This window comes from Dendrobates tinctorius, unplaced genomic scaffold (assembly GCF_039654945.1).
Source record: "Dendrobates tinctorius isolate UK_male_01 unplaced genomic scaffold, ASM3965494v1 ptg000038l, whole genome shotgun sequence".
In the NCBI taxonomy this organism is placed as follows: Eukaryota; Metazoa; Chordata; class Amphibia; order Anura; family Dendrobatidae; genus Dendrobates; species Dendrobates tinctorius.
In genome coordinates, this window is record NW_027361706.1 from 32,359,676 (window position 1) to 32,376,000 (window position 16,325).

A 16,325-nucleotide genomic window follows, 5' to 3' on the forward strand; every position below is an offset into this window, starting at 1 on the left:
TAAAACATTAGTATTGTTGTTTCTAAATGATTATGAACTTGTTTTCTTAGCATTATTTGAAGTCTGCAAGCACTGCATTTTTTGTTCTTTTGACCATTTCTCATTTTCTGAAAATAAATACAAAATTTAGCGTTTGGAAATTCAAAGACCTGTTGTCAGTAGTTTATAGAATAAAAGAGCAATTTTCATTTTACTCAACAATATACCTATAAAGGGAAAAATCAGACAAACTGAAAATTTTGCTGTGGTCTCTTAATTTTTGCCAGAGCTGTATATCCCATTGTGATACACACAGGGCTGATTTCCATTAAGTAAAAAAAGTGAGCAAAGATTAAAAAAAGAAGAGTGGGAGAGAAATCCCCTGTATGGTTCTAGACAGATGGAAAGGAATATTTTAAATAGGTATTTTCCCCTTTTTTCGACATATAAATGGATGTATATGATATATTGTGCCAAGATTAAGTTCAACTGCTATTGTCATAAAAGGTGACATCATAAATAAATAGATCCATCGATAAATAAACAAGTAAATAAAGGAGTATTGTCTGCAGAAATACCAAGATTTGGGGTGCATTTAGGAGATTTGTGCTGATGAACTTGTTTGGGGGAGAAGGAAAAAGGATCAGGGGGCTGCAGGAGTTGACACCCCCCCTCCTCCTGGAAGCTGAACAGGGGTGGTGACTTAGGACAGCAAAGAGAGGAGGGACATGAAGCTTTCCACCAGCTGGCTGTTCCAGTACAGGAGGTCCTACATGAAAGTGCTCTCCAGCAGCAGCTCTGGTGTCTAGGAGCTGTCCATTTCAGCACCAGGTCCTCAGCAGAGGCAAAGGAGATCCACAGAGAACAGCTGTAGCATCACTTCCATGCAGCAGCAGAGGAAGCCCATTTACCAGCCCACCCTACACAGCAAGCCTGCCTCCCTCCCAGGACATCTAAGTGGGGGCCTCACAGTGATCTTCAGCTGTACAACCATGGATTGCAAAAGCCGCAGTCCTTCTCAAGCCAAACCTTACAGCATCCAGAGGAGACTTGTGGTGTAATCAACAGCAGGGGAGAGAAAGATCCCACACTCCAGCAGACACACACTCAGCAGACACCAGAAGAGGGGACAACAGAAGAAATAATCTGTGAAGAGCAAAGGGAGAGAGAGAAAAGAAGAACAAGAAGAAAAAAAATCTGTTATTTTTTTTTCTCCCTTTTACATGGCGCAGGCTGCAGAACAACATAAGGAAAGCAGACCCTGCATTCCTAACCCTATAAAACCCCCCTGCCCTGGTCCTGATGTTGAAGGTTGGTGATGAAGATACTGCATCTTTATTCCTGCTGATTACAGCTTCACAATTAGCCATCACTTATGGAAACTGAAGATCAGAATTTTAGGAAAAGGGATTAGAGAGATTAGAGCCTCTCTGTGTGTTAGCTCTGCTGCTTGTTTGTGTCTGTCTGCACTATTTCTTTCTATTAACCTGCATTTGGACATGATCTGATGGACAACGAGCTCTCCATCCACAAGCCTTCCAGCAGCTTTACTTTTGCTATTTTTTCTATTAGGATACCTCATCTTTTTGGGCAAGGTCCAGCATTACTGCTAAGCTAAAGATAAGATAAAAAGAAAGAAAAAAAAACAACAAAATCCTTCCATCATCTCCCATCTTTATCTCCTATCACCCCCCTAAACCAGAAGACTGTTGGATGTCTATAGAATGAAGAATTATGGGTCTGTTTGATAGAGGTGTTCAGATGCTCCTAACCACTGTGGGAGCATTTGCTGCATTCAGTTTAATGACAATTGCTGTGGGCACAGACTACTGGTTATACTCTAGAGGGGTCTGCAAGAGCAAATCTATAAGTGAAAATGAAACCAGCAAAAAGAATGAAGAAGTCATGACCCATTCTGGATTGTGGAGAACATGTTGCCTTGAAGGTATTTTGGTGACTGGATAAGACCCTTTTCCTCTCTTACATTTTCACCCTCCTCTTTCTGCTCTCCTGTTCCCCTCCCTCTCTCCTGAATCAGAAAACTACATATTCCTCCATCTTATCATTTCATTTTTTAAACAAGGGGTGGCTAGACTGAGCTAATAAACCCGAGGGGGGGGAATGTAGGGAGGTAGGGGAGGGAGGAGGGTGATTGGGGAGAGACTGATCCTCTTCCAAGTATTCATTGTGATGATGTGAATGATAGATTTTGTTAAGATGGAAGCAGTGGGGCACAGAGTGTGTGGTACAGGGGCATGGATGGCAGTACTCTGGGATGCATTGTGTCGTTCTGCTCCATGATGAGACAAGTGCATGATTGCCTATTGAGGTAGAATTTGGAGACTCAAGCCATGTACCTGTATTGGCGAAAGCCACATATGGAAAATGGATGTCATGCATTGCTGATGAAAAAAAAATCAATAGTTACAGATTAAATGCTGTTGAGGCCTAAACACATTACACATATCCGCAGGTAAATGCAATGCTGCATATCGCAGAGCCCGTGACATGATATATAGCTGCAATACTTCTAGGACTTTTCTGCACAACCAATGTATATTTATTTATGTATTTATTTCTTTAATCATTCATTCATTCATTCTTTCACTCATATATTTCTTTCTTTATTCATATATTTATGTATTCATTCATTTATGTATTTATTTCTTTATGTATTCATATATTTATTTCTTTATTTATTGATTCATTATTTATTTATTCATATATTTATTTCTTCATTCATTATTGTATTTATTTCTTTATTTACTCATTTATTTCTTTTTTCGTTTATTTATGTATTTATTTTTTATTTATTCATTCATTATTTCTTTATTAATTTATTTATGTATAATTGTTTTATTTGTTCATATATTTAATCATTTATTTATTTATTTATTCATTTATTTACGACTTTATTGATTGATATATTTATTTAATCATTCATTTATTTATTTATGTATGTATTTATATATACTCAGTGCTATAGGGTTAACCTGTTTGTATCATTTAGTGTTCTATTCTACAGATGGTTCATTTACATGTTGAAAACATGACATCTATGTGCACATTGTATCAATTCCTTGGTATTTGTGTATTCAAGTTTTCAACAGGCCTGTGACTATTCCTTATTCCCATCTTGTACCCTACTTTGACTAATATGTGTGTTGCTGACGCCTGGGTCATCACTGGCAGACTGCATCCCACAGCTGCCCCTCCTTTTACCATGTGCCATGCCAAAAAAGCCCTGCAGTACATTGTTTCGCCATCGAAAGGGTTAAACACAACCCACATGAAAAAAAATGGGGGGAGGGCAGTGTGTGTGTGTGTGTGTGTGTGTGTGTGTGTGTGTGTCAGGCGGAGCGAGGTAACTATGATTAGTATGGTGGTACACAGACCACCCACCCCCCTCCCCCACAGTCCCCCCTTCAATCACTGCAGGTCAGCAATCCAGCCTTAGCCACACACATTATTCACATATGTACAAACACACAGGCACATTCACACACTCAGTCTGCCTCAGGCACCGCAGATGTGTGTGTGTGATAATTCGATATATAGTCCATGCAGTGTTGCAATGCAACCTATTATATACAGGACACACACACACACTGGGTGTCTGCACTGAATACATACAATTGTATAATTGGATAATTAGAGCTTTCAGCGCACCGCTGAGGCCATTTCTCTGTGATTGTGTGTGTGCACTAGTGTGAATGTCGGTATATATCCTGCTTCTTTCGGAACAGATTGCCACCACACATGTCCACGCACATATACTGATATACACACACTACAGAGACTATGCCAAGCGCGTACACACCATATGCAGAGGCCAGACCTTGTATAGTTGCATACACGAAATGTAGCCGCATATGGTTCTGCCAGGCTTTCAAAACAACATGCCCCTTACACCTCCCACACGAACAAGTCATTTCGCAAGCCAGAGAGTCCGATTATCATCTTGACCAAAACTTAATAAGCTACCAGGCCTCAATCTCCAATGATTCGGAACATATCCTTATTCTTAATATCGGATATAAGGCCGTAATCATAACCTTCATAGGATAGACTCTACACATGGAAGTAATTGGCCCAACGCACAGCTTCAGCCATTACTCATGGGGGCACCGAACACAAAAGTTTTATTATAACAGTTTTGGAATCAATCAAACAGGGATGACAAACAGAATACACACGGTATGTACCGAAAAATAAATTACCCCGGCAGACCAATGCATGAGCAACCATTTTCACCACTTAATGCACCCATGTAGTGCAGACAAGATTGTGTAGTATATACGGTATTATATGTTCACATATTCGTAGACTTGTTTCAAGGGTTTGATGTATGGATTGCCTGTATATTGTCATTCATGTGCAATTTTATTAATAGCTGGGTTATTGATTAGATTGTTAATTCTTTTAAATAAATGCACGTTGCACAGAAGTGAATAATTGTTAAAAAATGCTATAATAAGGAAAGTAGCGAAAAAAAGCATATAAATAGGTGTATAATATATATACAGAAATGATGTACTCCTCGTACATGAAAGGATAGTCGTAGGCCCAAGCGTCGCTTCGTCGTATGACAATGGGGTTCTTCTATATGGCACACTTGTTTTCTAGTGTCATTTCACCTCTACAAGGCAGCCTCACATAGGCTCCAGCCCAGGCTGTCAGCCTGTGGGACATTTTGGCCCTTCCTCCTCTGGAGCTGGGCTGTGATGGGACATGCTCTGAATTGCTAAGTGTCTCCATTGAGCGATGAGAACAGTTTGACGCATTAAACACGCATAGCGCATCCGCTGAGCCTCTCCTCAGCCAAGCCTGCCTCTTAACATAATCTGCAGAGGAACATTGCACTGAATAGAATATGCTGTCCCTCCCCAGCCAGGAGAAAATCAATAGCTATGAATTCACCCTGATAGATCTCAGCCCCCCCTCCCTTCCCCTCACTCCACCGCCGCCACCATCCACAACACCTCATTCCCACCTCCCCTCCTTCCAGGAAACCTTTTCAATTGATGCTCCTATTTATTATGTGTCCCCAAAGTGGCTAGTGGTTACAATTAAACATTTATAAGAAGCTTGTAGGAATTTTGTTTAAGCCAGCTGGCCGTCCCTTTTGTTAACCTTTGAGCAGCCGGCATTCGCTAGGAGTAATTTTCTGGCAGCGAAGAGGTGGCATCTTTTTTTTTTGAAGGGTGTTGGTGGAGCGAAGAAGACAGATGAAATGGTGGGATATGGTGGGATAGGTTGCTCAGGTTTGGGTTTTCCAGTGTATTTTGGGAATTGGATGCAAGGTGGATTTTAGGTTCTACACGGTTAACAGAGTGCAGGTGTCTACATTTTAGGAGGAGATGAGTAGTGGAGGGGAGAGGAGCCATGCGCAAAATTCAGTTTAACTGGCTGGTTAATAGGGGATTGTCTAATTTTCAAAGACTGCACAGGGTGTGTGTGAGGGAGAACGCGAGGAAAGAGGAGGGTGAACGAAATGGGGGGAGGGGGAAGGAGAAAGGGTGGGTGTGAGACAAGGGGAGGAAAAAAGAAGAGGGAAAACAGGAGATGAAGAAGACCTTTGGAAAGTGGGAGGACCATTGCAGGAGAAACAGGGAGGAAGAAAGCGGAAAGACTGGGTCCCCAATTTTATGTCTTGCATCTACATCACCTTACTCTTGTAGGGTCTTTGCTCTCGTCATCTCAAAATCAAAAGTCTTCACTGGTACTTAGACCTTCATGTGAAAAGTAAGGTCATTGCTCTTAGGATCACGAGCCGCCGTGATATACTGTAATTGGTGCCACTTCCAATTTCTACAGGCTTGTAGGTACCGATAGACAATTTCTGTAGACTACAGAAAATGGTCAAGCCAAGTTGGTCACCAAGTAAGTGAAATGGCCAACAAAAATCAAGGGTTAAAATTGTATTTCCTAAACTAAATGCCCCCCCAAACAAATATGCCTATGTAGTGGTCATAGGGAAAATCATGAAACGAGAAGAATTTAGAAATATATGTCAGCAGCGAGAAGGCTTCCTATCTGGTTATGTGATACCGGTATACGATTTATTTATTTTTTCGTAAGGAAGCTCTTTAATCCTGCGTATGGAACACGTTTAATAAATGCGATATTGGTAGCGCCATAAGTACAGTCCCACAGTAACAGGATAAGAATAAGAGGTGATTATGAGAGATTTAGATCACTGACAAAGTAGAGCACATTAGCAATTATTTACAGATGCCGAGATGTGAAGGCAGAGAAGTTTCATTGAGGGCTTTGAAGGTCAAAGACAGAGCTTTGTATCTAATTCTTGAATAGATAAGATATCCAGTTATGGGTATTTGCATCATTTTAGGAGCAGTTGTCTAAATGAGCCGACTGACGGTGTTTTAGATTAATTGCAACAGGGATAATCAATTGTACAAGCAATCAAGGGAGGATACGATGAGTGGATTAAAATGTTAATTTAGTTTTATACGTACAACAGACAAATTGCACTGGATTCCGACAGCGGAAATTTGAAGACTAAAGGTGATCATTAAATATGGAAAGGTCACCTCTAGGCATTGGTCTTGAAACGTGGACAGAATAAAGAGAGAATGTATCCTCAGGTTGTTCATTGTTTGTGGTTTAACGCTCATAAACTCGACACAGGGATAAGACACTGTGGAGAGAGATGCTTCATTGATCTTATCTTCTGTGCACCAAAGGGACCAGAAATGGAACTGACATAAGCAGATTTGCATTTTATCCTTCTTAACCTAATTTTTTTACAGCCACCTTCTACTATAATAATTTTACATAGATGTCATTCCTTTTTGCCTCGCATATCTATAAGATGAATACTTGGACATCAGATAAAATTGGATCGTATTTACAAAAATCTAAATATTTATTACATGGACACAAAAATTAGCATTAGGCTGGCAATGTACAATAGATACCTGTTGACCAGACAGTCGTTCATCCAACAGCTATCTCTCCCATACACGTATATGCTTGGCTCAGCCGAGTGGGCCTGGTTTTAGTATTGAAACACATGATGAAAGTCAGATAAACCCAATGATCTGATCTTTGTGGGGGTCTGCCAACTCTTTCCCAGCAGATGATATCTGGGGAAAGATTGGAATTCCAACAACTAGGGGAGATAAGTTGTAGCCAGCGGTGTCTGGTAGCGATTTGCTACCATGGAAAACGTATGACTGCTTGGCTGTGCCGATTGCTCATGTGTATCGGGACTTGTGAGATATTGGTATCTGCAGAATAATTGTTTGGCCAACAGCTATCTCTTACATATGGCCAGCTTAAAAGTATAGCAAATCGCAGAACAAAAGGATCAGGCATGTTGGGGGAGTCGGTACACTCCTATAAATATTAGATGGTCAGCCACTTTTGACAAAATTAGCATGTTCAGCCAAAATTCCACTAATGTGTATACTGTAGATTAGATTTAGCCCAGAATTAAAGGTATTTTACATATATCCAAGTGTGACCAGCACTGGCCTCTTACATCAATGTTTCCTTACGTCAACAGCCTTAATACAGAGCATGAAGAAATCTTAGGTTAGGATCACACCACCGAGAAAATCGAGCCGATTACGCTAATCGCACTCTGATCAGATTATGATCTGATTTTCTCAGATGAGGAAAAGATGGAAAAAATATTGTCTCCATGTTCTTCATTCTTTCAATCCGTGAAAATCAGACTACACTCAGATGTTATCCAACTACAGTCCGATGATTTCCACAGACTCATTGACTTGCATGGTCAAGTGCGATCCGAATATTGGATGTAAATCGAGCATGCTGCGATTTTTTTCCTAGGGCAGATTTTGTCCAAGTTAAAAAATTGAACATGTGCCCGGCCCCATAAACTAACGTTGGTCTGATTGCATTCTGATGTTTGTTGAATCGCACTCCAATCGAGAATACAGACATCTCCACCTGCCCTTATGGGCACCATTTAGATGTGCAACATTTTTCTTCATAAGCCACATGATCTATATGTATTGATTCTAGTAAAAGCCTTTAAAACTAATCTTGCTGCCAAGTTTGGAAACCAAATAAATCAAGCTTATTAAATTAAAATATTTCTGAAGTTTGATAGAAGCAAAAAAAGTCAAATGATTGCATAAAGAAGTTATGTGAGTTATCATTAATTATTACAATAGTGATTCTGAAATACCTATTTGGACCACTGTGCACCTTGAAGGGTTTGTCCAGGTTAGACAACCCCTACCTATAAACCCTGTTAGGAAATTTGGGTTTAATAGAAGGCTTCCAATCTATTACTATGAGTGGAAAATCACTTAAAGAAGCATTCCTCATCCCATCAAAGCTATTATCATCATCATCAACATATTATATAGTACTGTGTACTTACAATTGCTCATTTTTCTTTTCTACACAGATAATTCTTCTCTTTTCTCTGTTATATGTGAAAGAGGAAGTCTCTTGTCCCTGCATTTATCATTCCTCTCCTCACCTCCTGACCCAGCTGCTTCCTCCTCCCCATTGCCAGGGACTTTTGCAGTAGTGATGGGCAGTCCGGCTCTTTTTGGTAATCCACTCACCCAGAAGATCCGGCTCTTTTTGGATCCTAAATGGATCCTTATTAAATATGTCTTCACGCTGACCTACGGCAGAAACTCCACCCACTTGCTAGTAACCAATTAAATTGATGAGTGGGTGGAGTTTTGCTCGGGTGGGCAGAGCTACGTCTGCCGGACACCAGGATTTTACGCTCAGTGAGAGCCAGTCAGAGAATTTAGTGGCTCTCACTGGGGTGCCGACTCCCATAGTCCACAGCAGGGAGCTGTCTCTTTGTAACAGATCGTTCGCGAACAACCCATCGCTATTTTGCAGTGGACTCATGACTTATGCAGACAAAAGTGACCTCCTTTTTCTACATGGAGCTTAGAAGGATTCAGTTAGGCGGTGATTAATCACATGATGTCATAGACCTAATGGAAAACAGAACAATTAGCTGGTTAGAAAAGCAAAATGAGCAATTGTAAGTATACAGTGCTATATAATATGAACTTTTTGTGTGTGTGTGAAGTCCCAAATATCCCCTTTAATAAAATTAGCAATTATGGCTCTATTTTAATTTATACTACATTACAGAGTTAGATCACTTCCAAAAGATTTTTTTTAAAAGCTTTAAATCCTCCACTGAATGAGATCACTGCATTATTTTCTGGCTGATGAGCTAGATCTCTTTTTTTCGGTGTCAGTCATTGTCTTAGTAAAATGATCATGCATAGGTCCTCAGAGGTTACCGTATATGTTGTCATCTCCACAACAGATTAGCCCATGATCAGATGATCTTCAATCTTGCTACTTGTGTACATTATCGCATACCTTGATCATACCTCGATATTATGCCTATGACTTGCTACGACTATTTTGTCTTTTTGGTAGCACTAGTAATGTCACTGGTTATAGGTTGTATTCAGCGATGGCACTGAGTAGGCAGCAAATATTATGTAAATTCTGTAAATAGAAACATAAAAAAAAGTAAACGTTCTGAAAATTTATGTCACCATTATGTGTTCTGCATTTTCAGAAACTTTTGACATTTCATAAAAACATATCACAAAGTTTTACTCACTGTTGCGAAGGCTAATTATGGCTGATCATGTCGCTCTTGTATTCACAATTGTTGGAAAGAAAAATTTCTAAACTAAAGCAAAAACAGGGAGCGTCCTCCCGTTTGCAAAAATGAAACAGCTCCCCGCAAGAGAGCGCGTCCCCCTGGGCGGCAGACAGCCACGGCCGATGGCGCCGCCGAACAGTAGCGTGGTGAAATGCTTAAAATCAATTATTGCATTCAATTGTCCCATTCATTAGTTTTTTGTTTGAATAAAGTTCAGCTTTTTATTTGTGCAGTATTTAGTTTAAGGAGGTTGCGCCACATAATGGGTTAAGTGTGCGTTATTTTCTTGTGGAGGCGGGGGTATATAGAGTGTGGGTGGCAGTGTATGATCCATACCTTTGAGGAAGGGGGACGGCTTCCCCGAAACGCGTCAGGATTGGTTCTTGCACGGTGACGTCACCACCCACAATTCACGCCCCCGCCAGTCACGCCCCCTGCTCACCACGCTACTGTTCGGCGGCGCCATCGGCCGTGGCTGTCTGCCGCCCAGGGGGACGCGCTCTCTTGCGGGGAGCTGTTTCTTTTTTGCAAACGGGAGGACGCTCCCTGTTTTTGCTTTAGTTTAGAGATTTTTCTTTCCAACAATTGTGAATACAAGAGCGACATGATCAGCCATAATTAGCCTTCGCAACAGTGAGTAATGCCTGTTTTTAAAGTTTGACTGCTACTTTCAGTTTGGGTGATATATTCATTACACAGCGTTATAAGCGCGGCCACCTTCAGTTTTGTTGCAGTTGTTTTTTCCAGTGGCAGATAGCACACTTAATTTGCCAGGTGTGCCAGCAGCTTATCTATTGACTGTGTATTTGCAGCACCGGTGTGTTTTTGTCTTTTTTGCATATCACAAAGTTTACCTGGTGAGGATTGAGTCAAGTTCATCTTTAACCCTAAATTTATGGTTGAAGCAAATGATCTGTGTCCTCTCCATCACCTGAAGAAAGAATTACACATCTTTTGGGTTATCTAAAATGTAATAAAGGAAATATTTATTTATAGGACAGAAATGATGTGATTTTTTGAGTGGTCATAAATGATATGTTGAAGAGTAAATGATGAAACGTAAATGATGAATCGAGATTAGTAATGAGCAAACGTGCCCTGATAAGGTGTTATATGAGCATGCTCGGGTGCTAACAGAGTGTCTTCGGTGTGCTCGAAAAATATGTTCGAGTCCCTGCCACTGCATGTCTCACTGCTATTAGACAGCTACAACACATGCAAGGACTGTCTGTTTGATAGACATCCACAACACATGCCGGGATTGCCTAACAGCTGCGAGACATGCATCCGCGGGAATTTAAACATTTTTTCAAGCACGCCGAAGCTACTCGGTCAGCACACAAGCATGCTCAGATAACACTTTATCCAAGTATGTTTGATCATCACTAATGTTGAACCGTTAGGATCTTATGAGGCCAATAATGGTATTTTCAGACTTAGCTATAGCCAAAATTGGGAATGAGCGTTTCCTGATACCTGTCCAAACAGTCTACTAATCAGCCAATGAATGAGCAAAATGCTTGTTCGTTAGGTGAAACGATTTTAAGCTTGCTTAATAATCATTGTTCTCGGCAGCACATCGTGCACTGTAAACATGACGTGCTGCCAACACAATAACATTCTCTGCACACAGAACGATCCGTTGTGTGCACATGGTGAGACAGTTCACCTGTCTAAACTAGTTATGAAACAACCCCCGATCAGCTTACGTTTAACCAATCAGTGGTGGATTAACAGCGTCCGGAATCATTCCGTGTAAATGCAGCCTTGCACTCCAATAGCTGAATTATGAAGAAATTAATTATTTTAAGCAAATAATCATATGGGTTGTTACACCTGTAATCGTGTGACAGTAGACTCATACCTCACCATAAGGAACACGTCAGTAATCTGTAAAGTTTATGTAGAGCTAGAAAAAAAATGCTCCTTACAAAGATAGAAATGTATCAGGTGTTGTGCAATTCTGCTGAGTAGTCAGGGTATGATGTAAGAGGAGCTCTGTTCTCTGCACTAAGATGGCCCCTCTAAAGCTTCCCTTTCTCTTCCTGAAGTTTCACTGAATCTTAGAATAGGAATCTGCAGCTGCATCTCCCTCCTCCCAGTCTTTTACTTGCTTTAGTTACTTAGGAGGTTTCTGAACATTTACAGACATCCTGAAGGCACAAAAAACGAGACAACTTCTCCATGTGAAACTGATTTAGGCCGGGGTCACACTGGCGAGGAATACGGGAGAGTGAGAGGCGCAAAAAGCCCGCATTAGACACGGACAAATGATTCTCTATGGGGTCACTCGCACCAGCCGCATATTTCTCCTCAGTATCCTACGCTCCGTGCCACTCGCAGCATGCTGTGATTGTCAGCGTACTACGCCCGTAATACGCCAATGCAAGTCTATGGGTGCGCAAAAAATACGGATTACACACGGACCACACGTGTGACTTGCGAGAAATACGCACCAGGTGTCTTTTAGCAAAGCCGGCAATTCAGTGCCCTATACAATAAACTCACACTGACAGTTTTAATAAAGAAATGAAAGAATAGATATACACACATAGAATACATATATATATATATGCATTCTATGTGTGTATATCTATTCTTTCATTTCTTTATTAAAACTGTCATAGGGCTACATTATATGTCCATTTTGCAAGCCTGCGAGAAAATCTCTCCATACGGATGCCATACGGATTACATACGGATGCTGACATGCGCAAAATACGCGACCACACCTTGATTATGGATGACATACGGAGCACTGTTTAGGGGTCTGTCATCCGTATTACGCATGTAAAATACTGACCGCATTTTGCGCAGGTTAGTGTGACTCCAGCCTTACTGTGCAACTTTTAGGCAGTGAAAATGGAGACTAAAGAGTCTTAAAATGTGCTGAATGTATCAAAGCAGGTAATGCTTGTTGATAAATATGGCACATCTTTAGATTACACAGTATAAGTTTATGCTATTTGCAGTTTTCTTACCTCGGGCCATAAAGTTATGACAATTTTTGGCACAATTTTGGCACACGAGATTGTGATGATGTAGGTCACACCCTTTCTCCATCCGTTTTCCTGTAGGCAATGTCAAAAATGTGTCTAGAACATGTCTAAAATGATAAATATGAACAATACAGGAAAGACAGCTGTTGCTGCAAATTAAGCCAAATTTCTGGCACAGATAACTTTTGTAAATCAGTCACAATGAGCATTTAATAAGACGAAATTTAGCATTAAGTTAAATAGGCCAGTGCTGTCTGTTAAGGATGCATGCACACATTCGTGTGACATATCAATGGACCCATTAAGTAAACCGGATGTATTCACACATCCGTTAAAATGACAGATCCAAAAATGAGATCCGTGAACCTCAGAGCCGGTCCGATTCTGATCCAGTTCAGGGTATCAGCACAGAACATACTCTGTGTCTGTGTGCTATCCGACAAAAAACTGAGCAGCGCTCCAACACTTCACACAGATGTGTGAATGCAGCCTTTGAGAGACTTTTTCCTGACATAATGTATATGTTAAATATTTCTCTTGCATGAGTGAATGAACTTATGAAGATTCATAAATACTTAGAGATATAAATCTTTAATCTATCTATCTCTCACTAATATCTATTTATTATTTATCTATTATCATGTATCTATGTATTACGGTATCTATCTACAGTATCTATCTATTATCTATCTATCTTCTATCTATCCAGATAAAGAGTAAAAGGGAAGGCAGCAGTCCATAGACTTTAAGTGAAAAAAATGTGGATTTTATTCAGCTCCACATGGCATGGCGACGTTTCGGCTTCACACTTCAGGCTCAGTGTGAGCTGAAACGTCGCCATGCCATGTGGATCTGAATAAAGTCCACATTGCTTTCAATTAAAGTCTATGGAGTGCTGCCTTCCCTTTTTCTCTTTTTCTGGATTGGGGCAAGTATTGGATGCTTTCCTGAGGAGGCTTGTGCAACTGCTTATTGGTATTGTGCTGTTCCATTTTTTTCTTATATCTATCTATCTATCTATCTATCTAATTACAAGAAAAAATGGAACAGCACAATCCAATTCCTTCGGGTGCACAGGTCTCCTCAGAAAATATCCCATAAGCCAAAATCCACACATGAAAAAATTGAAGGCAGCACTCTTTTTTTAAGAAAGTAGAAAAAATGTGTTTTTTTTTATTTCAGCAACGTCTCCAACCATGTGGGTCCGAAATAAAAAAACAACAATTTTTCTACTTTCTTAAAAAAGAGTGCTGCATTCAATTTTTTCATGTATCTATCTATCTATCTCTCTATCTATCTATCTATTAATATTTCTATTATCTATCAATCAATGATCCATCTGTCTATCTCATATCTATCTATCTATCTATCTATATTTCTATTATCTATCTATCTATATTTCTATTTTCTATCTATCTATCTATCATCTATCTAGCTGTCTGTCTATCTATCATAAATAACTTTGCTTACCCTGATCTCATACATGTTTAATCTTTTATTTAAATAGCTTTTCCCTGATTTGGAAAACCCCCAGGTACAGCACTGAGCCTCACCCGCAGCTCCTATTGTTTGTTATTGTCTGCAGTTCTGACATCACTTTGACAACGCTGCAGTCAATCAGTGATCTAGGCAGTTTGTGCCATCAACTTGGGCAGGACCGCTTTGCATTGTTTTTGGCTGCAGCGTTATCGATATGACATCAGCACTGCAGACAATAGCAAACAATGGGAGCATTGGCGGGGACTCAGCACTGGACCTGGGGAGGGTGAGTAAAAAACTGTTTGTTTTTTCAAAACATGATGTAGCTGGGGAGGACAGGGATTTTGTGAACCCAGAAAACTCTTTTAAGTCATATACATTTGCCAACCATCTACTAAGACCTACGTGATTCTGTGTTTTCATTTTTTTTCTATATATCCAGATATAAAGCTACTGTACAGAGACAACATCATGCAAACAATATGTAAACCATTATGCCTGTAAATTCTGTACTATCTGAAGAATATAAACCCGTGCCAGTTGCAGTCTAGAAATGTCAGTGCTACCTTCTGGTGTATTCACTTTAGTGCAAACATAAAGAAACCATGTAAAACATAAGTTGTAACATAAGTTGTTCATTCTCCCTTTTTATGCAATGGCTGACTATATCAGGAGTAACTAGGTTTAAAATAAAAATGTCCCTGAATTGCAGTGAAATAGACTATTACAAGCTGTCTAGCCTACCTTAGAAAATTTCTCAACTCAAGGCTTACCTCTTAACTTGGAGCCACATGACCCCCCTTAGACAGCCATAAAAACTATGTCAACTGCAGTACATGACCCCTCGGAGTGATGCTACTGTAGAAACCACTGGTATACAAAGAAGCATTAGTCTTCCCATGCCCACTAAATGACCATGCGCATGAGGTTTTATGGATTGTATCTTTTAAAGGGAATCTGTAGGATAGTTTTCTAAGATCAGTATAATACAGTGGCTGAGACCCTGATTCCAGCTATGTGTCACTTACTGGGCTGTGTGCTGTTTTTTCAATAAAATCAGTGTTTCTTCAGCAGGAGATTATCACTACCGGACTATGTGTCTCGTGCCTCCTAGTCCTCCTGCTTTGTGTAGCCTCGCCCACATCACTGATTGGCAGCTTTTTGTCAATACACAGGGTACACAGAGAGCAGCCAATCAGTGGTGTGGGAGGGGTTATACACAACTCAGCATTTTAGCTCTTCTAGATCTGCAGCAAAGAAAACTGTGATTTTATTGCAACTGTTCACCCACTAAAGTAAGTGATATACCACTGGAATCAGTCTCTGTCTCAAAACCTGGTGACAGATTTCCCTAAAAAGTTATTACTATACAGACAGTAGGAAAGGAACAAACTGATTGCAGGAGTAGGGCACAAACATTGGTTTGTAGGCTGCCACCAAGGTGGTACATTGCTCTGCTTTAGAGTTGTAGACAATGGAAAAATGACTACAAATAGGTTCATACCACTGGTGGACAAAAAGAGAAGAGGGCCCCAGAGCAAGCACAATATGTGGCCCCTTTTCAGCCCAATAGTTCACCATGAAGCACAATTCCACCAGCTTTTGAGGGCGCAGTGGCCCCCTTACTTCTTGGGCCCCTGTGTGGCTGGCCAGTTTGCACCAATGATATGTCCACCCCTGGTTCATTCTTGTTAACTCATGTAGGAACCCAGCTAAGCACCTGTATTCTATTGTAGTTTTTCCTCTGCATCATCATAAAGACAACTGGGACAAACGCGAGCATTGGAAACAATGATCCGTGTACCTGAGCATTGAGCGTTCAGCTCACACCAGGTTTTATTTTAATAGACGAGTTAAATATCTTTTTTTTGTTAACAACTGTATGCTGAATTGTTAGAACTATTCAAGAAGAATTATACTTTTGAACTTTATAAATGGTGTAAACATTTTTTTTATTCTCAATTGAATAACAAGGTGTCCATTTCACTACTGCACAATCTAAGCTCTCTGCCCCTAGTACAATACTTATTAGCCACCTTCTTCAGGGGTAGAGTCCTGAGGAGATCATTTACATATTCCCAGTGCCTTCTGGGATAAGTGAAGAGTCTCCGCGAGCTCAACGATCACTGGGTTTTGGCCGTTGCAGCTAAAAAGAGGAAATCGGAAAACTAGGTGAAGAGTCCTGAGGAGATCATTTGCATATTCCCAGTGCC

The 16,325-nt window shown here is 40.4% G+C and overlaps 1 protein-coding gene across 2 annotated transcripts in view; it reads left to right on the plus strand.

The window, feature by feature from the left end:
* The first annotated feature begins 672 nt into the window (after positions 1-672).
* Positions 673-16,325, plus strand: part of CACNG2 (calcium voltage-gated channel auxiliary subunit gamma 2) — a 197,219-nt gene continuing 181,566 nt past the window's right edge. For both annotated transcript variants that reach the window (XM_073574369.1, XM_073574368.1), the window contains exon 1: positions 673-1,924. In XM_073574369.1, the coding sequence (XP_073430470.1) occupies positions 1,714-1,924 (211 nt within the window). In that variant the 5' untranslated portion in view covers positions 673-1,713. The remainder of the gene's footprint in view (positions 1,925-16,325) is intronic.